Source organism: Ceratotherium simum, chromosome 1 (assembly GCF_057802395.1).
Source record: "Ceratotherium simum simum isolate JZ-2026a chromosome 1, ASM5780239v1, whole genome shotgun sequence".
NCBI lineage: Eukaryota > Metazoa > Chordata > Mammalia > Perissodactyla > Rhinocerotidae > Ceratotherium > Ceratotherium simum.
In genome coordinates, this window is record NC_141900.1 from 4,891,545 (window position 1) to 4,914,272 (window position 22,728).

At 39.1% G+C, this 22,728-nt stretch overlaps 1 protein-coding gene across 1 annotated transcript in view; it reads left to right on the plus strand.

The window, feature by feature from the left end:
- ABCA13 (ATP binding cassette subfamily A member 13) overlaps positions 1–21,648 on the plus strand; it is a 420,155-nt gene extending 398,507 nt beyond the window's left edge. Inside the window, 3 exon segments of the mRNA XM_004438384.2 lie at positions 18,917–19,022; positions 20,261–20,398; positions 21,056–21,648. Coding sequence (XP_004438441.2) covers positions 18,917–19,022; positions 20,261–20,398; positions 21,056–21,151 — 340 coding nt within the window. The 3' untranslated portion in view covers positions 21,152–21,648.
- The last annotated feature ends 1,080 nt before the right edge of the window (positions 21,649–22,728 follow it).

The following is a 22,728-nucleotide window of genomic DNA, read 5'->3' on the forward strand; positions in this document are numbered from 1 at the left end:
GAGATGATTGCCTTTGAAAAGTTTGTCACTCACAGTTCCTAAGGAGAGCGGGCACACCGCATCGCAGAGGGCCACATGGATGGGTCAGGGTGCAGAGCGGGTGAGGGGAAAATGTGGGCAAGAGCCACTGTTATAGTTTCTGTGGAAGGAACAGGCCAGGCTGAGGACTGGCTAGTGTGAATAATGTCAGCAGGCTCTGGAGGACGGGGTCTCCCTAGTTGTCTGGTCCCAGGCCCTGGGTGATGAGGTCAGGGGGAGAGTGCCTGGGTATGAGAGGCCCACAGAGGAGGAAGTCGTGGTGTGGGCTTTGGATTTGCTGCTGTGTGTTTGAAAACCATGTTTGTGGCAGGTTGTTTCCTATCTCTAGGAACTGGCTAGTAGACTTTAGCTGGATACTTTGTCACTTAAATAAACTTAGTTTTCTGTTATGGAGGAAATCAGGGAAAACAGATGTTGGGGGACTATCTGCAGTCTCTCATTCTTCTGATTGGATTCTTTCCTCAGTTGAGGGTAGCTTATTAGACTGAATAAGCTGTGCTCTAGGGCTTTCGTTTCAAGAGTGTCATATGATGTGGAATAGATATTCATAAGCTTATGTGTGAGCAGATATTGTGTGTGAATGTGTGTGTGTGCATGTGAGTGTGTGAGGCTGAGTTATCCAAGGAAAGCTGGAGTGGCGTGGCAGCTACCTGGTAGCCAGGAATGGTTAACACTAACCTCTGTGGGTGCTGGTGCTCTGTCCCCGGTAATTTGGGATGCAGTCCCAGATCTTCTGCGTGTCATAACTGGAATACATCCTGAGAACCTGGGAGCTGCCTTTTCACCTGCAGGCTGTGGGCACATTCATGACCCCCCTGCAGGGAACCTGTAACAGCTGCAAATTGCACCTGTTTGCTTTTCCCTCCTTTGGGACTGACTTAAGCAGGAGAGTTAAGAATATTAAAAGCAATTCTCCTAGGGAAAGAAAATAATGCTTCTTAAGCACAGAGGTTACAATTCTAAGGATGCCAGGCCAACTTCTGTGGGGAGATGTACAAGCAAAACAAAGCTTTAAATAATTTAAGAAAATATTGCATTTCCTTGTGTTGTCCAACATGAGAACTTTAGGACTCTGGAATAAACTTCAACGGATGCCATCAATGATATGTTATGTAGCCATTTTACTTCGAGTACCAAGAGTAGTCTTTAGGATTTGTTCGTAGATTTTCGTTTAAGATGTGAAAGGAGCTGTAATGATGTTTGAGCTCTCAAGCTATGACGATCTGGGTAGCTGCAAACTAATATAACTTATGTAACACTGCATGCTTCAGTGTGGCAACTTTGATTTAGCACTTCTATTAAACATTGCTATAAACATGAAAGCTTAGCTTAAGATTACATCACCAAATAATAAACTGGCTCATTTAAACATGAACTAGATAATTTGATAGGTTTACGTCATTTTCACAAATGAGGAAGGCAGTTTGTACATGAGGATGTGTAATGATTTCTGTGACGATGTGGAACTGTGGAATCGTGGGCTACTGAATACAATTTTTCTACATTTTGCTTTGTTTTAAAGCATCATATAATTCAACTGCTTCTACTAGCCACTGAAGTAATTCTCTGTACTAGAAATGGTTCTTTTAGGAGAGAGAAGGTGGCTCCCTTTCCTCTCCTCAGTGTGTGTCCACAACACTGTTATATGCAATGTGTCATCTCCTTGCTTTCACAATGTTGTGTTGCATAGGCACAATCGGTGTTGCTCTCATGTAATTACCTGGGGGAAGTTTCTGTCTGTCTTTCTTTTTTTTTTTTGTGAGGAAGATTGGCCCTGAGCTAACATCTGCAAATCCTCCTCTTTTTTGCTGAGGAAGACTGGCCCTGGGCTAACATCCATGCCCATCTTCCTTCACTTTATATGGGACGCCGCCACAGCATGGCTTGCCAAGCGGTGCGTTGCTGCGTGCCTGGGATCTGAACCGGTGAACCCCGGGCCACCGCAGCAGAGTGAGCACGCTTAACTGCTTGTGCCACCAGGCCGGCCCCTGGGGGAAGTTTCTGATCTGCATGCCCTTCTCATGTTGGGCAGTTCGAGTGGATGCCTCTGGTCTTGGAGATTCAGATCATGAACCTGGAGCTGTCATCTTACTGAAGGGGGACACCCTGCCTTCCTTTTCTCCTATTTTCTCTTAAGAGCAAACATACTGCTTCTCACCCACAATGAAGATGGAAAATGGAAGTGGTTGAGACAGTTTTATGTGGATTTAAGACTCACATAGTGATTCCCGGTCATTCACACACGTTTTTTGAGTACCCATCTAATGAGAGACCACAAAGGCGTAGTTCCTTCTCTCACTAAACTCATAGTCTAGTGTCATGCAGATGCACACACACATAAAGATAAATGCAACACAGTGTGATAATTGTCCTAAGAGACTGGTGAACAAAAGGCTGTGTGATGCAACTCAAGTTAAGTCAGCAAACATTATAGAATGTTTACATAGTGCTGGAGTCTTGGGACTGAGTGGTGAATAAGGCATGACCCCTACCAGAAGTACACTAGACACACACATCAAAAATTATATGAGAGACCAGAAGTGCTATGAGAAGCTTTCAGAGTACACACAACAGAGGTTGGGAGGAGACAGGGGCATGCTTTATGAAAGACGAGACATTTAAACTACATTTATTCATAGGCAGCTAATCAACTGTGCATGCATTCGTGGTGATGGGAAGAGATGTGGGAGGTTCTAATTCTAGGGTAAAAAAATGGGAGAAGAAAGGGAAGCAACAAGAGGGGAGGAGCAAGAGTAGCCTATTGAATGGCTATTTTTGTTTTCCCGCTGGAAGTTAGATAAGAAACCGAAGTTGGCTGGTGACAGAGCATGTGGAGAAGAAGGCTTTGCAGAAAAAAATAATAGAACTTTTCAAGTGACTGGTCTGGGGCTTAAGGAAAGGAGGAGCCATTGTGATCATTAGGCTTTGGGTTTGGGGGATGGAAAGATAGTGTTGTCATTAGAGAAATGGAGAAGTCAGGAAGGGCTGGAGGGCGAGGAGGATCTGGGTGTGGGGCATGTCCTCTGTGAGCCACTGGTGGCTTTCTGGGTATTTCACGTGGAGGGCTGCTGGTATTCTGCCTCTGGTGCTTTTCGCCAGGGCAGGAGGCAGGAGAAGACACCTCAAGTTGGGAGTGATTCTTGCCTTTTGTTGAGACAGAGGGCTGGAGTAGCAGAGTAGAAATCATCACAGCTCTGCATCAATGTTTATTAACTCTGAGGTCAGGGCTCACGTCCGTGTTGCTGTATCTGTGTAAACGTTACTGAACATGGGTCATTTGCCAAATGCCTTCTGTGCATTCTTTCCTTTAATCCTTGCAACATAAATAGATATTTTACCTGCTTCACAATAAAAAAACTCAGACCTAAAGAAGTTAGGCATTTGGCCCAAAAGACAGAATTAATTTTGAAAGAAGTAGTTTTCAAACTCAATTTCTTGACTCCTAAGTTTCTTATTCTTTTTATACCACTGCTGTTGTCTCAACTCACTTTACCTATAACTGACTAAAGAACAGAGCCCTGCCTCAGGTGGCTGTCACGGGAACTGCCATGATGACAGCTGCAGGATTCTCTGTTGAATTTACTTTCTGTTGTATCTACTGAGAAAACAGATTCTCTTCTTAAAACATGGGCTGACTCCTCTTGGAAAGCCAGCATGGTTTGATGAGACAGAAGAGATTAGAGTCAGACCCGTTAACACCACCTATAGGACTTTGAAAAAGTTATTTAACATTTCTGAAAGGTTTTTTTTTTCCCCTAAAATGAGGACAATCATACATATTTTATAGTATTATGAAAAGAAATGGAGGAATACACCAATTATGTTCCCAGCTGAGGGCTGTGACTTCCTCTTTCCCTGAGATAAATGCATGGCTCATTCCCTCACTTCTTTCAATTGTCACCCTTCAGAGAGGTCTCCAGTCTCTAGTCTCCCATTCAGAGAAGGATGATAACTCCTGGATGTTAGCTGGCCACATGGCTACCTCAAAGTAAGAATTCATTTCCCAGCTGTCACAACTACTACATGTGGCCAAAGAGATATAATAGAAGATATATTTCCAACTTCAAGGATATGGATTTGTAGAAAGTGGTGTGCACTTTTTCTGCCCCTTCCTTCCTTGTGACTTGAATGCAGATGCAATTGTTAGAGATGAAGCAGCCATCCTGGACCATGAGGCAACCTCAGCAACAGAGGCCTGTGAGCAGTGCAATAAGACAGAATGAGCCAAAGGAATGCCTTATCCGCTCTGAGCTGCCTGACTTCAGATTTTAAACTTGCTAATATCCCTGCTACTTTTGGTTTTCTGTTATTCATGCATGAATCTAAACAGATTAATACTTCCTGTGACATATTAAACACAACATTAATTTGTTTACCTGATTATTTTCAACTTCTTCACAGTGGGATGTAAGCTCTCTGAAGGTACACCTGTGTTTTGTTTACATCCATATCCTTAACATTTGAGACAGTACCAGGTAATGACACAGGCTCAAGGTGTTTGTTGTACAGATAAATAAATGAATGAGTGAATGAATATAAAGTCCCTGCCACATGGTAGCCTTTACTAAATAATAGTTCCATCCAGGTTGCTGTGACTGGACTTTAAAAGAGGAATCAGATGAGTCTGTGGAAGCATCCAGGCTCTGTCTTCCTTAATGAACAACTACTACTAATAACAATAATTAACCCCTTTGATAAAGACTTTTATTCAGATCCCATTGATCTCTAGACACTTTCTCTCAAAACAGTCTGCATTATTCACTGTGAGTTTGCTGCATTTAGAAACAGGGCTCTTGGCTATTGTGAAGAACGCTGCAATGAACACATGGGTGCATGTACCTTTACAAATTGGTGTTTTCAAGTTCTTTGGATAAATACCCAGCAGTGGGATGGCTGGATCATATGTGGAAGCAACCTAAGTGCCCATCAAGGGACGAATGGATAAAGAAGCTGTGGTATATATACACAATGGAATACTACTCAGCCATAAGAAATGATGAAATCCAGCCATTTGTGACATCATGGATGGACATCGAGGGTATAATGCAAAGTGAAATAAGTCAGAGGGAGAAGGTCAAATACCGCATGATTTCCTTCATTAAGTAGTAGATAATAACAACAATAAACAAACACATAGGGACAGAGATTGGATGGGTGGTTACCAGAGGGGAAGTGGGGAGGGAGGAGGGTGAAAGGGATAATTCGGTACATGTGTGTGGTGATGGGTTGTAATTAGTATTTTGGTGGTGAACATGATGTAATCTATGCATAAATAGAAGTACAATGATGTACACCTGAAATTTTTACAATGTTATAAACCAAGGTTACTGCAATAAACAAAAAATTAAAAAAAAAAATGATAACAAAAAAAAGAAACAGGGCTCTGTCTGTGCTCAGCGTCTCCATTAGCAGAAACTATCAGGTGTATTATTCAGGCCTAATTGCTGCCATGGCCTTGGTGGTGTTTTCCTGTCACCTCTGCTGGAGAGCCAGAGTCAGCACTGGTGCACACTGGCCTGCCAGGAATTAACATGCAGTGCACACAGTGAAAATGTGCCATTTGAAAACTCAGCTCTACACTATGGAGTTATGAATTCTGATTGTAAATACAGCCTAAGCACAAGAAAACACAGCCTAACCAAGGAAATGGATTTCTGTTGGGTCAGAACTGTATTTCAAGTTTAAACTTATTCAAGATTGGGATTTGGGAGAAGGTTTATTTACTCTGGGTTCAGTTAGCCTAAAATTTATGTGTTTGTGTGTATGTGTGTAGTATGTGTATGTGTGTATATCTGTGGGGTGTGTGTGTGTCATGTATCTCTGTGTGTGTGTGGTGTATGTGTTTGCCTGTGTACATATGTGGTGTATCTGTGTGTGTGTGTGTGTATTCAAAGAAAATGCATTCAAACACTCAACATATCTTTGTTTCACAGTTTAGAAGCATTTTACAAATTTAATTTTTGGCTCCATTTTATCAAAAGCATAAAAGAACCCTCTACATCAGTTAGATTTTGTTACAGAAAGCAACAAAACAAAGTTCATAAAAACCCAGTGGCTTATACAATTATCATTCATCCTCATGAATCTGCAGGTTGTCTGGAGATGGGCTGGCCCCGGGTGGGCCTTGACTGGGCTGGATCTGCTCCACCTGTCTCTCATCCTCCTCCTGGGATCAGTGCCTGAGTGGTGGGGATACAAGAACAGAAGGCCAAACTGCATGAGTATGATTCAAGCCTGGGCTCACATCACACCTGCCAATGTCCCTTTAGCCAAACCCAAGTCTCATGACTAAAGAAAAAGGGTAGGAAGGTAGTCCCCCGCCATTAGTCAAGGAACGCGGCGAGGTTACATGGCAGCGGTGTGGATGGAGGAAGGCCCAAAGAACTGGAGCCATATTTACCATCTGCTACCATCCCCAAACATTTTGTAACTCTGTTTTTTAAACCATGGCCATCCTCTCTCTTTGCTTTTTAACAACATTACTGATATATACTTCATATATCATACACCTATTCAAAGTGTATAATTCAGTACTTTTTAGCCTATTCACAATTATGTGCAACCTTCTCCACAGTTAATTTTAGAACATTTTGATCATCTCAAAAGGAAATCCTAACCTTTTAGCTATCCCTCTTCTATTCACCCCTGCCCTAAGCCCCGAGTAATCTATTTTCTGTCTCTACAAATTTGTCTATTATTAACATATAAGTGGAATTATATAATATGTGTTTTTTTGTGACTGGCAGCTTTCACTTAGCATAATATTTTAAGATCAATCCGTGTTATCAGTACTTCATTTCATTTTATGGCCAAATAATGTACACGCTTTGTTTATCCATTGTTAATGGGCATTGGAGCTGTTTCCGCTTTTTAGCTATTATGCATTATATTGCTTATTGTTTACAACAATCACTATGAGTTTTTTGTGGCCATATGTTTTTGTTTCTTTGGGCATATATCTTGGAGCAAAATTGCTGGGTCATGTAGTAACTCTATGCTTAACCATTTAAGGAAGTGTCAGACTGTTTTCCAAATTGGCTACACCATTTTACATTCCCATTAGCAGTGAATGAAGATTTCAATTTCTCTATATCCTTGTCATTACCTTTTATTATCTGAATTTTCTTTTAGCCATCCCAGTGAGTGTGAAGGAGCATCTCATTGTGATTTTGGTTTGCATTACCCTGATGACTAGTGATGTCGAACATATTTCTACGTACTTATTGCCCATTTGTATATCTTCTTTGGACAAATGTCCATTTACCTCCTTTGCCCATTTTAAAAATTTGTTTGTCTTTTTATTATTGAACTGAAAGAGTTACATATTCTAGATATAAGTCCCTTAGTAGATATATGATTTGCAAATATTGTCTCCCGTTATATGATTTGCCTTTCTGCTTTCTTGATAGCCTCCTTAGAAGCACAACTGTTTTTAATTTTGTTAAAGCCCAATTTATCTATTTTTTTTCTTTTGTTCCTCAAGCTTTTGGTGTCATATCTAAGAATCCACTGTGAAATCAGAGACAGTGAAGATTTACCACTATGTATGATTCTAAGAGTTTTATATTTTTAGCAGTTACATTTAGGTATTTGATCCATTTTGAGTAAACTTTTGTATTCATTCTTCTGCACATGCTGTCCAGTTCCCCCAGCACCATTTGTTGAACAGATTATTCTTTCCATTGAGTGATCCTGGCAACCTTGTCAAAAACCAGTTGACTGTAGACTCACAGGTTTATTTCTAGACTCTCAATTCTATTTCATTGATCTGTAAATCTGTCCTGATACTGGTACCACACTGTCTTGATTACTGTTGCTTTGTAGTAAGTTTTGAAATTAGGAAGTGTTAGTCCTCCAATTTCGTTCCTCTTTTTCAAGATTGTTTTGGCTAGTCTAGATCCATTGCAATGACATATGAATTTTAGAATCAGGTTATAATTTCTGCAAAGAAGTCAGCAGGAATTCTGATAGAGATTGTGTTGAATCTGTAGTCCAATTTGAGGAGCATCACCATCTTAACAATTTTAAGTCCTCTGAACCATGAACATGGTATGTTTTTCCATTCATTTAAATCTTCTTTAATTTTTTTAACAATGTTTTCTAGTTATAGAATATAAATTTTGCACTTCTTTTGTTAAATTTAATCCTAAGTATTTTATTTATTTTGATGCTATTATAAATGGAGTTGTTTCTTAACTTAATTTTTGGATTGTTCATTGCAAATGTGTAAAAATACAAGTAATTTTTGTACATTGCTTGTATCTTGCAGCCTTGCTGAACTCATTTATTAGTTCTAACAGTATTTAGTGGATTCCTTAGGCATTTCTATATACACGATCATGCCATTTATGGATATAGTTTTACTTCTTCCTTTCCAACATGGATGCCTTCTTTTTCTTTTTCTTGCCTAATTGCTCTGGGTACAGTTTTCAGTAAAATGTCAAATAGATGGTGTGAGAGTGGACACCCTCATCTTTTTCCTGACCTTAGGAGGAGAGCTTCTAGTTTTTTTATCAAGTCTTATGTTAATTGTGGGTTTTCCTTATTGCCCTTAGTGAGAAACTTCTCTTCTATTCCTATTTTGTTGAGTGTTGTTATCATAAAATAATGTTAGATTTTGTCAAATGCTTTCCATGCATCTATTGAGACGATCATATTGTGTATTACATTAGCTAATTTTCAAATGATAAACCAACCTTGCATCCCTGGGATAAATCCCACTTGGTCATAGTATACAATTTTTTTTTATGTTATCATATTCAGTTTGCTAGTATTTTGTTGAGCATTTTTGTGTCCATGTTCATAATAGATATTAGTCTATAGTTTTTAATTTTTTTTCCTATTCTGATGCCTTTATCTGGTTTGATAACACGGTAGTAGTGGCCTCATAGGATAAGCTGGGAAGTGTTCCTCCTTTTGACATTTTTGGAAGAATTTTTGAAGACTTGATATTAATTTTTCTTTAAATGTTGGTTAGAATTCACCAGTGAAGCCATCTAGGCCTGGCATTTTTTGTTTATGGATAGTTTTTAAATTATTAATTCAATTTGTTTACTTGTTGTAAGTCTATATTGTCTTTTTCTTCTTGAGTCAGTTTTAGTAGTTTTTATCTTTCTAGGAATGTGTCCATTTCATCTAATTTATATAATATATTGAAATACAATAGTTCATAGTATTCCTCTATAATCCTTTTTATTTTTATAAGGTTTATAGTAATGTCTTATCTTTAATTCTCAGTCTAGTGATTTGAATCTTCTGTCTTTTTTGCTTGGCCAGTATAGCTAAAAGTTTGTCAGTTTTGCTGAGCGTTTCAAAGAGCCAGCTTTTTTTTTCATTGATTGTCTCTATTGCTTTTCTATTGTCTATCTCATTAATTTCCACTCAAATCTTTATTATTTCCTTCCTTCTTGCTTGAGGTTTAGTTTGCTTTTCTTTTACCATGTCTTTGGTGGTAGATTAGGTTGGTTTTTGATCTTTTTTATTTTTTAATATAAGCACTGAAAACTATACATTTTCTTCTAGGCAATACTTTAGCAGAACCCCAAACCTTTGGTATTTTGAGTTATTTCCATTTATCTCAAAGTATTTTCTGATTTTCCTTGTGATTTATTCTTTACCACCTTGGTTATTGAGAAGATTTTAATTTCTACATATTTGTTAGTTTTCCAAAGTTTTTCTATAATTTATTTCTAATTTCATTCCATCATGATCAGAAAATATTTAAATTTGTTGAAGGTTGTTTTATGACCTTCTATGTGGTCTATCCTGGAGAATGTTCCGTGTGTACTTGAGAATAATGTATATTCTGCTGCTGTTTGGTGAAGGTTTTATAGATGCCTTTTAGTTCTTGTTGGTTTATAGTGTTGTTAAGATCTGCTATTTCCTCATTGATCTTCTGCCAGGTTGCTCTTTCCACTATTATTGTTTAATTGTCTATTTCTTCCTTCAGTTCTGTGAGTTTTTTCTTCATGTATTTTGGTGATCTATTATTAGGTACATATATGTATATAATTGTTATATTTTCTTGATAGAGGATTAACCCTTGTATCATTATAAAATTTCCCTTTTTTTCTTCAGTGATTTTTTTTTTTGTGAGGAAGATCAGCCCAGAGCTAACATCCATGCCAATCCTCTTCTTTTTGCTGAGGAAGACTGGCCCTGAGCTAACAACTATTGCCAATCCTTCTCTCTCTCTCTCTCTCTTTTCTTTTTTTTCCCTTTTTCTCCCCAAAGCCCCAGTAGATAGTTGTATGTCATAGTTGCACATCCTTCTAGTTGCTGTATGTGGGACGCCGCCTCAGCATGGCCGGACAAGCGGTGCGTCAGTGCGCACCCGGATCCGAACCCAGGCCGCCAGTAGCGGAGCACACACACTTAACTGCTAAGCCACGGGGCCGGCCCCAGTGATATTTTTGTTTTAAACTCTACTTTGTGTCATATTAGTATAGTGATGCCTACTTTATTGTTGTTGCAGTTTGCATGACATATCTTTTTCTATCCTTTTATTTTCAATCTATTTGTATTTTTGAATCTAAAATGTATCTCTTGTAGATGGCATATTTTTGGATCTTTTCTGGTCTGACCATCACTGCCTTTTGCATGAATTGTTTAATCCACTCACATTTAATGTTATTATTGATATAGTCAGATTTATATCTGCCATTTCACTTTTTATTTTCTGCATATCTTCATGTTTCTTTTGCTTCACTATTCCTCCTTTACTGCTTTTTTTGCATCAAGTGATTATCTTCTAACATAGTATCTTAATTTCTTAGTGATTTTTACACTATATATATGTCTAGTTATGTCCTTAGTGGTTGCTGTAGGGCTTATCATATACATCTTAACTCATCAGAATTAGCTTCAAATTTAAGCTAACTTAATGCCAAGGAGATATAGATATGTTACCTTCTCATACCTTTTCCCCTTCTTGGTTTTATTCTGGTTATATATATTACATTTATAAATGTTGCAGACTCAGTAATAGGTTATTATAATTATTACTTGGTATAATTTTTGTGTTTTTAAAGAAGCTGTTAGAAGAAAGAAGAGCAGGTATATATTTATAGCTTTTGTTACAACACTGCTTTAGGAGCTGAGTGCTCGATGGAGCAGGTTGGATAGTAGCTTCAGGTCTTCCTCAGTGTGCCTCTTCAGGTGTGGAACCACTGCTTCATGAGCCAGAGGAAAGGGTGACCTGGGCCCCAGTATTCTCAGTGGGGTCACACCCAAGGTAGAGCTCCATGCCATGAATGAGGGCTAGGCAGAAGAAGGGAGCTCCCAACTCTTTGTTGCATTTTTCTGGAATTTAGTCTCAGCAACAGGTAGCTGGGGAAAGATAGAGAATGCTGACATTCTGCTCCTCCCAGGAAGATAGTCCTCTGACTGGGAGCTGGGGAAGAGGGAGCCCTGTATTCTTGTAAGCACCAGTCTGAAGTGGAGTTTCCATCTTGCTGGGCTGGCGGTGGGAGGCAGGGAGCAGTTCTCAGGTCAGATACCACGAAATCTTGCTGTTCTTACTCAGTTTTAATAGACTTTTTGAGTAAATGTTTTTTCACTTGCTGTATGCCCTAAAGACTGTTTCTGGAGACTTTAAATGGTTGCTTTTTATCCTTTCTGCTGAATGGGTTGACAGAGCTCCTCACACTGTCATGCGGGAAGTCTGGCCATCCTCTTTCAAAAGCATATATTTACATCCACTTTGTGCTGGTTTTATACCTACACCTGAAGTGACTGTGACCTTAAAATGAGGAGTCTACGTTGACTGTTTCTGAGGCCTTTTTAGATATCTGATTTCCTTGTATCTCCTCTCATTGGAGACACAGCCCCTGCTCTCCTCTCATTATTATAAGCGTTTATAATTTTAATGTTGTTGCTTATAAAAGCATATTTGAGTGATTAAATGCCATTGCATAAGGGCAAGTACCAGTCTTTTGATCAGACTCTATCTAGAAAATCAGTCTAACACAATTGTTTACAGAGAAACCAGAGAGTCACCTTAAATATACACATCTACATGTTGTATTGTGGAAAAGCTGATCCCAATTAACATTTTCTTTGTTACAGATCATCTAGTTTTTAATTTGTGTTTAGAGGGATCCAGAGTAATATTTGGAAAACATTCACTGTCTTGATGATTTATTTTTGTAATCCATAAATCACCAAGGTCTACTTTGCTCACGGGAGACTTAGGAAAACCTTACCAATTTCACGCAGTGAGGGTTCAGAGACCCTTGCTCCAAGGGTTCTGTGAATTCCTGGGACGTTGTGTTGTCTGTGTGCCCCATCCTGTCTTTGTATCTGCAAGGTCCCACCTGAGTGCTTGCTGCCTGGGTCTGGGAGCCAGGTCAGTCCAGCCGTGTGGCCCTCTCATTATTAACGCCCCCCCGCCCCCCAACACACACACACAGGCACATTTGTCTCAAGTATTGTGTGAACGTATCACTTTCCTGATGTTTGTTGAAGATGAGGCTGAGGGGAAGATCATCACGGTGCTCTGGCTTTCCGTCCACCTGGCCACATCCTGCGTTCTCTATTGCTTCTTCTCTCGGCTCCCCTGGCTGGCAACCCATCCTCACCCTGGTGTCCAGCTGGCAAGTTCCAGCCACATGTAGGCCCCAGAGACTTTCAGCCTGAATCTGGCTTATTGAAGCATTTTCTCAACAAGGGGAAGGAGGCTGCTCCTTAAAGCAATTCCTCTCTGCTAAGAAAATCATCCATTTTACTTATTATTCCATTATTTTTTAAAGGGTATATTACATGGGATCTGACTACACTCCCTCTGAAACTGAATGCAGAAGAGGTTTAATCACACGTTCCAAAAGGACCATCATCCCCCAAAAGGCTTCAAACCACAACCAAATGGAATAACGTGCATTTGCTTGTGTGCCTGTAGCAGAATTCCTTCCCCCCTGCTGAAGTACTTTACAAAGCTGTGATCTTTGCACAGATGGCAGCTGAGAAGGTGTGCTGGCTTTGAAGGTTACCATCTTAATAATGGTGTTTTCCACCTCAGGTCTCTCCCTCCTGGGCTTCTCTCTGGGCGGCACTCATAAAACCAGAAAGTAGATTGCCATGGTCTTCTTCCATGGGGTGTTTGATTAATTATGTTGGTAGCCTCAGAGAGAAAAATCAGGATGAGCATGACTACTTAGTTCCACTGCCTTTTGACGTGACTGTGGTGTGAGAACAGCTTGGTGGCTGACTTGAACAGCAGTGAGACCCCAGTGTTGGCCATATTAAGATGTCTGATGTGACAGGACATCAATTGATCTGCTAAAAACATTTCTCTTTCCCAAAGACTTTTCCCTTCTGGTGCTTATGTCACCCTGGATGGATGGACACTCAACCCACAAAAATGTCATTCTCTTTGTCTATCAGGCTTTGGATTTTATTTGCTGTAGGAAAACGTGCCACTTGGTAGCATTTCCATTTTAGGGCCTGTGTTCTCTTATTAAGTAAGATTCAACAGGGGCTATGCATAGGGTCCTACAGAATGATAAGACCACCTGTGTTTTTTGTTTTCAGATGGCTTTTGTGGCTTTCTACTAAATTGAACCAGCCTGCTCATTGATTTTTATTGTCTTATTGTCCCTCACTTTTATGCAGGAGGATTGTTACACATTTAGGAGCTTTTGTTATTCTTCTATTAACCAGAAAATCACATCGACAATTTATTTCAACAATAAAGAACTTTTGGGGATTCCTCCATGCTCTAAACAAGAGTTTTCTTCTGTTACTCAGAGTGGAAATCATGGTGTCAGGATTTCAACTTCATGGATAACAGTTCCATTTATATCCTGACATTCTCTTTAAAAATAAAAAGGAAAAAAACCAAAAGAAATGCCTATTTGTCAAGATTGAGAAATATAGAAAATTGCTAGTAATATTGTCACCTTTAAAAATTATGTTTTATCTATCTGGATTATAGGGTATTTCTGAAATGAAGGAAAATGTTCAGAGATCGTGAAAAAACACAAGGGGCTGCATGAGGGACTGTATCTTATAGCTATAATCCCAACACCCAGAAAAAAATGGTCTCTGGTGCTTGTTTGGTGGGTGAAAATAGTATAGTGCTGGAGATGAGGGCACCTGTCTTTCTATCCTGCTAACTTGGCTATTGCACCATGCTTTAAAATGGTCCTTTTCAATTATTCCAAAAGGAAAGGAAAATTATAGAAATATTCAGTACATATTGCTGTTCAGTTAGGAAAGAAATATTGTTTCCATTACTTCAAACTCTAACAAGGAATTTAATCCATTCATTAATTTCTCAAATATGAACTGGGCTCCAGCAGAAGAGTCTAGGAGTCTTGCTGTCAAGTGGCTCTACTGTAATAGCTGATACTATAGAAGGATGCTACACACACTTGGATGCACAAGGAAAAGTTATCCCCATTCCTCAAGAGCTTCTGAGGCAAAGGCCTCCATACCCAGAATAGGGCATTGCACACTGAACACTAAATAAATGTGTCAAACGAGTGGAGGAAAGGAAATCTGGTGAGGGCAGACTGAAGAGAGGTCATAGAGGCCTCTTCAGATCATGGAGAGCCTGGTGGACTGAGCTAAGGAGTTTGACTCTGGATGGAAGTCTTCTAGTTTTGAAGCTAGCGTGGTCTCCTAAGTTCTGAGACAGTCCTGTTGGCCTTTCCTAGTGACAGCTTTGACCCACACTCTGAATTCTGGATCTGTGGCTAGCAGAGTCATTTAAGAAAGTGATAAGTCAGAGGGAGAAGGTCAAATACCCTATGATTTCCTTCATTAAGTAGTAGATAATAACAACAATAAACAAACACATAGGGACAGAGGTTGGATTGGTGGTTACCAGAGGGGAAGGGGGGAGGGAGGAGGGTGAAAGGGATAATTCGGTACATGTGTGTGGTGATGGGTTGTAATTAGTATTTTGGTGGTGAATGTGATGTAATCTATGCAGAAATAGAAGTACAATGATGTACACCTGAAATTTTTACAATGTTATACACCAATGTTACTGCGATAAACATAAATTAAAAAAAATAAAAAATAAAAAATAAATAAATAAAATTAAAAAAAAAAAAAAAAAAAAAAAAAAAGAAAAAGAAAGTGATATCTTGGCCATAGAGAGGAATCGTCATGGAGAGAGGTGTATTGATATGGATCAAGCTTCTCTTTATTGTGATGCTGTGTCATCAACCCGCTGAGATCTTGCCTTTAAACTTAGAAGCTCATGGAGGTTTTTTTCAAAGACAGTGTCTTCCTCAGGAGGAATGCTGGTGCCAGTTGCCAAATGCTGCTTTTATTTGTTGTTTGTCAGAGGCTCTCTTTATGTTAATATCTTCAATCCATAATCCTCCCAGCCATTCTGATTTGCATATGCAATGATTAGAAAGTTTTCCGAACCAAACTTAACTGAAGTTGAAATAATAAAGGACTCTTGAGATGAAGAGACATGGTTTTGGAGTAAGAAGGCCAGGTTTATCCCATCTCTGCCAATCATAAGCTGAGTGACAGTGAAAAATCTCTAGACCTCTTTAGACATCACAGTTTTACATTTTATAAAGAAGAAACGCCATCTGTTCTATTCTGTGCACAAGGTGGTTGTATGAGTAAAATGAGCTGCTTGATGTGAAAGCCTTAAAGAATGCCGTGAGCGTGGACCATTAGGCAAGATCCTGCTACACGCTGGAGTTTGACCTCCACAGACCAGTGTTGAGCCTGCGCCCCCCTCCATTCTCTCTGAGTTGCGTGACCTTGAGCAAGTTACCTGACCTCCTCTGTTTCTTCCCTGCAAAATAGAGACAGAAGCAGCAACATTGAAATCTCTGGGGATTAAATGGGGTACTGTGTGCTCAGTGCCTCCCCGATAGTACTAATTTGCTCAGTTTGCTCTCTTGGTTTCCTCCTCCGTTGGTAGGGTCACTGTGAGGACTGAGATGACAAGAGGAAGTTCCTACTACAGGGCTGCCAGCTGCACATCAGTCAAGGGCTCACATAAGCGTTTGCTTTCTATCCCTCACTCGGCTAACCCCTCATCACTCTCTCACTGTACTCTGGAGATGTCTGGCTTTTAAAATATATGCGTGTATGTTTATTATTCCACTATTACATTGCTTGTTCTTCTATTTTCACATTTATTACATATTTCACATTTAATGTTTGTGGTACCAAAATGTATCAGAAACAGTGGTTGAATTTTTCTTATAGGTACCTTTACCGGCAGATAATGCTATTTATTTATCATTATGTGATCACTGCCTATGCAAATGATGTGGACATAATGAGTTATCTAGAAATGTTAGACCAGTGAATGAATATATAAACGAATGATTCTTGGCTTCTTTGAAAGCTTTTAGATTGTGGAAAGTATACAAATCAAATAAATCCTTTGTAGAATTTAGATCATTGACGTAAATGTATAGGTTATAGGCAGAAATGAGAAAATAAAGCTAATATAAATAAGATACTTGCATTATAAACGAATTTGATAATCTACAAAGATTCTCTTAGTTACTGAAGATGCCATGCTTTTAGAGTTTTCTGTCCAGAGGTCTTATTGACTATTCTAGAAAGATCTTGAGAAATTTGCCAACCTGTTTCAGGAAGATTTTCTGTTCAGTTTTTTTTTTTTTTTTTTTAAAGAACTGTATAATTTAAATTCTCTAGAGTAAAGCTGGAAGTGGCTTAGTTCAAATAAAACTTCATTTTAAAATAATTTAAATATTAATATATATACCTACTTATGGTGAGAATTTATTAGACAGTTATTGGAATTTAGCATGAGTTTTTCAAAATACATTGGCAAAATATGCCCATAGGGCTGCAGTTTTGTTAGTGGTGAAAGTGGATCCTAATGTCCGTAAAAGAGTGAGGTCGTATGTCTGCTTACTGTTGCCCCACACCACTGTATTTTTATGTAGTAAGTGCTTCAGATTCATGTTCTAATTGTTTCATCTGCTTTTATCTAAGTTCCCCAAATAAATTGGGAGCTTCTTCACACCGAAGAAAGCGTTCTTCCATTTTGGTCACATCCTGTGCAGAACCTAAATTTCACTGTGTGTTTGTTTATTTACTCATGCCCGATGCTGTCCCAAGTGATTTGCAAGGATTAATTCATTCAGTTTTCTAACACTCGTATCAGGCAGCTGGTATTATTAGCCCATTTCCTAGATGAGGCAACAGAGGTGAGAAAAGTTCAGTCCCCAGGATCACACATCTAGTGCATGGAGGGAGGAGCTGGATTCAAACCCAGATGGTCCATGTGGATCCAGAGTCCGTAGCACAAACACTGCATTATGCCACGCCCTCAGAACCATAACAACCACCAGACCAGAAATGTATCTCCCTCCTGAAACACCCACCCAGGATGTCCAACTTTATGAACAGACGCAGCTGAGAGCTCTCTGAAGAGAGGTAGCTCACACTGCACACATGTGCCTCACCGTGGGAAGCCCCTTCAGCTGTCTGGGCCTCAGTCTCTTCCCCACGTGAGACATGAAACACATACCCATTTGGGGGAATTTGGTGAAGATGGAGTTAGTGACCCTTGTTAGTCAGCAGCACAGTGTCGGACACATCCTCCTGAGCAGAAGAGGAGTGACCAAAACACATACCTCCTGGGCTGACCCACTCGGTGGCCTTCAGAAATTCTTAGAGATGACTGAGCAGAAGCGCTAGGGAGGTGCTTCTCTGTCTGCTTTCATTTATCTTTTGTCAATTTCCTCAACAACCTCTCAGCCATGAATCAATTCGAAACCATCAACTCTAAATGATGGGAGGCAGTTGGGGCCACACACAGATCTCAGGGGATGTGAAATCAGGGCAGAAGGCAGGAAAATGGGACCCAGACTAGGATTTCAGGAAGTGTTTGCAAGGGTGATCCATGTCACTGAAACAAGGTCTCATTATATTGGGCCCTCTTTTTCACCAGGTAGATTCACCTGAAAAATGATTTGACCATAAACCTATTAGGGTCAACTTACTTAGGGAAAGTTTACTTGAATGTAACACATTTTTCTCAGCAATAGTTTGTTAATGAAGGTGGTTGTAAGGCTCTGGGCATACCATTCATTCATTCATTCATTCAACTAATACTTACTAGTTCTAGGTACTTGGGGTAGATAGATCAGTGAACAAAACCAACAAAAATTGCTGTCGTCATGATCCGTTCATGTATTTGTTTTTATTCAACAGAAATTTATTGAGGTGCTGTCATGTGCCCGACACCATGCTAAGCACCTGGGATATGCAGTAGAATAACAAACATAAAAAGTTTTTGGAAGCCTCACAAATTCTTGGAAGTTCCTATTTGAGATTGCTCTACGGTGTGAATATAACCTCACATTGCTCAGACACCACTGGAGCTAGCATCTACAACTGCAATGTTAGGAACAGTGCCTCTCGGGCCAACAGCTTCCCCTGCAGTCACTGGACCTGCTGGGTTGAAGTACAGTTGGGAGAATTGTTTTACGTGATAAACAAATGAATGTCTGGCTAAATTACTCATGTATTCCCTTTCATCCTTTCCCAGCCACACTTTAATCATTACAGACCTTGAAGCAGTAATGCTTCTCAGGGTTAGTCTCCAGCCCAGCTCTGACTTCTGTAACCCAGCACTTTGCTTCCACGGTTTGCATTTTCACCTGCCCTCTTTTATCAAATAGATGTTGATTCCAGGATATGCTGATTTTTTTTTTTTAAGATAAATCAGTGTATGTGTCTATGAATTATAGCAAACAGCTTAATTGAGTTATAATTAATTTCTGAGTATTATATTTCTGAGAATCCAAAGTCTCCCAATGATTTGGATTTCTTTTACTGCCTCCCTGTGAAAATGAAATTAGAATTTACCTGTTAGGGTCCGTATAATAGTAACCATATTTTTATTTCATTCAACTCTCAGGTTTGGTGATGGTTATACAGTCAAGGTTTGGCTCTGTAAGGAAACCAATCAACACGGCGCTATTTCTGACTGCTTGAAGCTCTATTTTCCAGGAATCCAGTTTAAGGTAGTGCTAATATTTTGCATTACTTCTTTATTTTCAGCTAAAAAAGTCTCATAAATGCACTTGTGTTTTTTCCTGTTTTAATTCTTTGCTGTCATAAGATACTGCCCATTGTCTTGGCCTCATTGCAAAGTATAGGTCACTCCTCCCCACCAAAAATAGCATGGACAGCGGATATTGCCTGACCACTGTGAAGGACACGTCTGCTTGTCCACTTATTGGGTCGCCCAGGGCAGACTGTAGTTACTCATCACCCCCTTATCTGTGGGCACAACTCCATTGCACAGCTCATTTTTGTTCAGGATGGAAGATTGTAAAAGTTATCTTCTTCCATGTGTTTGCTGCGGGGTTATAGGCTTAATGGTTTCAGCATTATTTCACAAGAAGTGTCCTGTGCTTGGGATGGTAATCCTCTACAAACTTGATGCAAAGTGTGACCCCTGAACCAGCAGCATCTTCATCACCTGGGAGCTGGTTAGACCTGCAGAATCTCAGTCCCCGGGCTACTGAATCTAAATCTGCATTTTAAGAAGGTGACCAGGTGATATCTATGCACATTAACATTTGGGGAGCACCGTCTACAATTCTCTTGGATGACTGTGTGATCCTAGTTTATCATAACTTCTAATAGGTGGTAGCCTATAAACTAGCTATTCCCTATCTATGGTTTCAACAAAAACCATTGAGTAAAATCCTACCAGGTAAGAAGCATGCTGTGCAAGACACAAGCATTCATGCTCAAGTCCCACTCTAAATGACCCTATAAAGCAGTTACTGTTGTCTCCATTTGCACATATGAAAATGAGGCTCAGAGTGGTTGAATATTTTACCAAGAGTGCTCAGATAGTGGTGAAGGCAACTTGGAATTAAACTCAAGTCCCAGTGAAGTTCAGAGTGCCTCCACATGTCTCTGTTATGCCACATTAACTTCCTACTTCTCAACTATTGCTAGGCATCTTCTTATCCCTTAGAGAGGTCTTGCCTATGCTTGTGGCAAGGTGGGGGTGAAAAAGAGCAGAACAGCACCTCAACCCAGGGGAATACCACTGACCAAATATGCCTCACGGTAATTGTCATCGATAAGCATTCATTGGAGACTAACAAAACTGACCCCCACACCTAGCTGGTATTTCAATGTGGGATTTGAAAAAAGATAACTTATTTGGCAAGTAAATATAGTATGATCAGTTTTGTTTAATGATTTCTAATCATGTGATACAATTTTTCTTTTGGGCTTTTAGGGGCAGCGCCTTAATTTATTGGAATATCATGTGCCAAAAGGATGGGAATGCTTAGCTGACCTGTTCAAAGTTCTAGAGAATAATAAGACCTTCCTGAATATCAAATATTACTCCATTAACCAAACCACTCTGGAACAGGTATAGTACCTTGAAGGACTCACCAGGTTGCATTTTGGTATGTTCTTGGGGCCTAACCCTGCTGATTTAAAAATTAGCCAGATTACTTTTTGAGGTCATCATTCCTTTTAATTAATTGCTGTGTGATTTTATAAAATTCTCATAAGGATGATGAGTGTTAGGAGGTTTGTTTATTGTCTACTCTCCACTAAGGTATGTACTCAGCAGGACTTCCCTTTGTTCATAATCACATTGGGCATTCAGTAGGAAAATCGTGCCCCATTAACCTTCCCTTCACCACTTTACCTACCCCCTAAATGACTAAGGGGCCTCCACTGTAACTGAGTGATAGCTAACTTTGGGAAAAAAGTGTTTGGTTTACTAAGAGTACCAGAATATAAAATTAAATCACGACTTCATTCTAAAGCCATGCTTAAGCTCACCTGGAGAATTGCCAGGTGATTTATTAATTGTCCAGAAATGTTTATCATTCCTGGAGTTTGGTCTCAATGGACTTAACTATTTATGGTGATTTCAGAGGGGGTGATATGAATGAATGATCTGTGGTTTTTAGGAAAAGTTGGGCAGTCTTTGAGAGGATGTTCCTCCTTATAGTAGTGGAGAACAAAAAGTCGAGTGTTCTTATAAGTTGACAATTATTTTCATCATTTCTTTCAGGTGTTTATTAATTTTGCTACTGAGCAGCAGCAAACTCCGCCGTCTACTTCCGATCCATCCACTGACTGTCACCAGCCGCATCACTTGCCAATCTAAGAACCAAAGATGTTTTTAAATGGAATAAAACATTGTCTTTTGTTACAATTAATACTCAAAGATCACAGGAGTGAGTGTGCAGCAGAAGAGCGGGAAGACACGCTCCAGGCAGTCAAATTTCATTCTTTCCGTCATTTTCTATTTTGAAACTCTTTGTTAATTAATAACCAGCAAACTGAAAGGTCATTCTTTCTGCAGACGTTTGGGGAGTTCCTCCATCAGGTTACTCTCTCTGCCAAGCTGAGGTGGGGCCAGCTTCTTTGTGACACAGGCGTGAGTGAATCCACAGAGTTCAAACTGAGACGTTTTGGAGCTGGAAAGGCTGTCGGACATTGTCCATTCCAAACATTTCATTTTACTTTTAAGGAAACCAGTCCCCAAAACTAAAATCTTTCCTAATTTATTTGTTTAGGAAATAGTTCCTAGAACTGTTGTCTATTTTTGTCGTCTTTTTACTAGATATGCTTACATTTATCTATATAAAAATTTAATGGTTTAAATGCAAACTTTTCCTAATATTGGATGAGATTTTATGGTATGACATGAAAAAATTACCATTGTTTTATACAAAAGATGCTTTTATAAAAATATTTAAATTAAGGAGCTTTTAGTCAACCCTTTAACCAAATTAAATAAATTGACCTGGGCCCTCTGAATCATTTATAAAAGTTTTACCAGAGTTTCACAGATTATAAATTTAGGAGAGTATAGAAAGAAATATAATGTGGATGTATGTTCTTTTCCTTAATTTGGATTAATAATTATTATTATTTTTTTTAATTATTCTAAGCCAGTGGCTTTCAAAGTGTGGTGGTCCCCATATTAGCTGCATCAGCATCTCTTGGGAGCTTGTGAGAAATGCAGATTCTCAGGCCCCACCCCAGGCCTAGTGAATCTGAAACTCTGGGACAGCAGCCCTGAAATCTGCTTTAAACAAGCCCTCCTGGTATTCTGATGCACATTTTAGCTTGAGAACCAATGACCTAAGGAGCTATCTAGTTACCTTCTAGTTATACAAGCCAAATTAGCACAATATGTAGTAAATAAATGTGAATTTTCAAACATTTTTAAATTTTCTAAAAATTATTTCATTCCCAGAATTATTGCTCTCAAAGTATGTTTTCATATATAAAGTGCTGAGATGTGGCTCTAAAAGGCTATATAAACCTGACATTTTATACCTTATAGTTAGTGAAATGTGTAAAATCAACGTATCTATTACCGAAAATAGTTTCCATTCAGATATTTCTGAGTTGAGATATTTCTCAACCTTCTTTTAATAACATTTTTCTAAAACCTCAATGGAGGACCACATTAATTTCTTTTTAAAATTTAACTTTATCTGATTAAGTTTTTGAGTAATAGTAGCGTTTGATCAAAGGAAAACACTTTCTCATGACATTTCTTTACTAAAGCAAGATTTCATTAAAATCTGTCTTTCCTGAATATCATTCTATACTAGAGATATTTTTAAATGTTAAGGATTAAGCCAATCGTAGGTAGTTTTGATTGAATGATTTTGATTCGCATGAATCACATGAATTATGCTTTCTTAAAGAAGTTACAACTTAGGATTT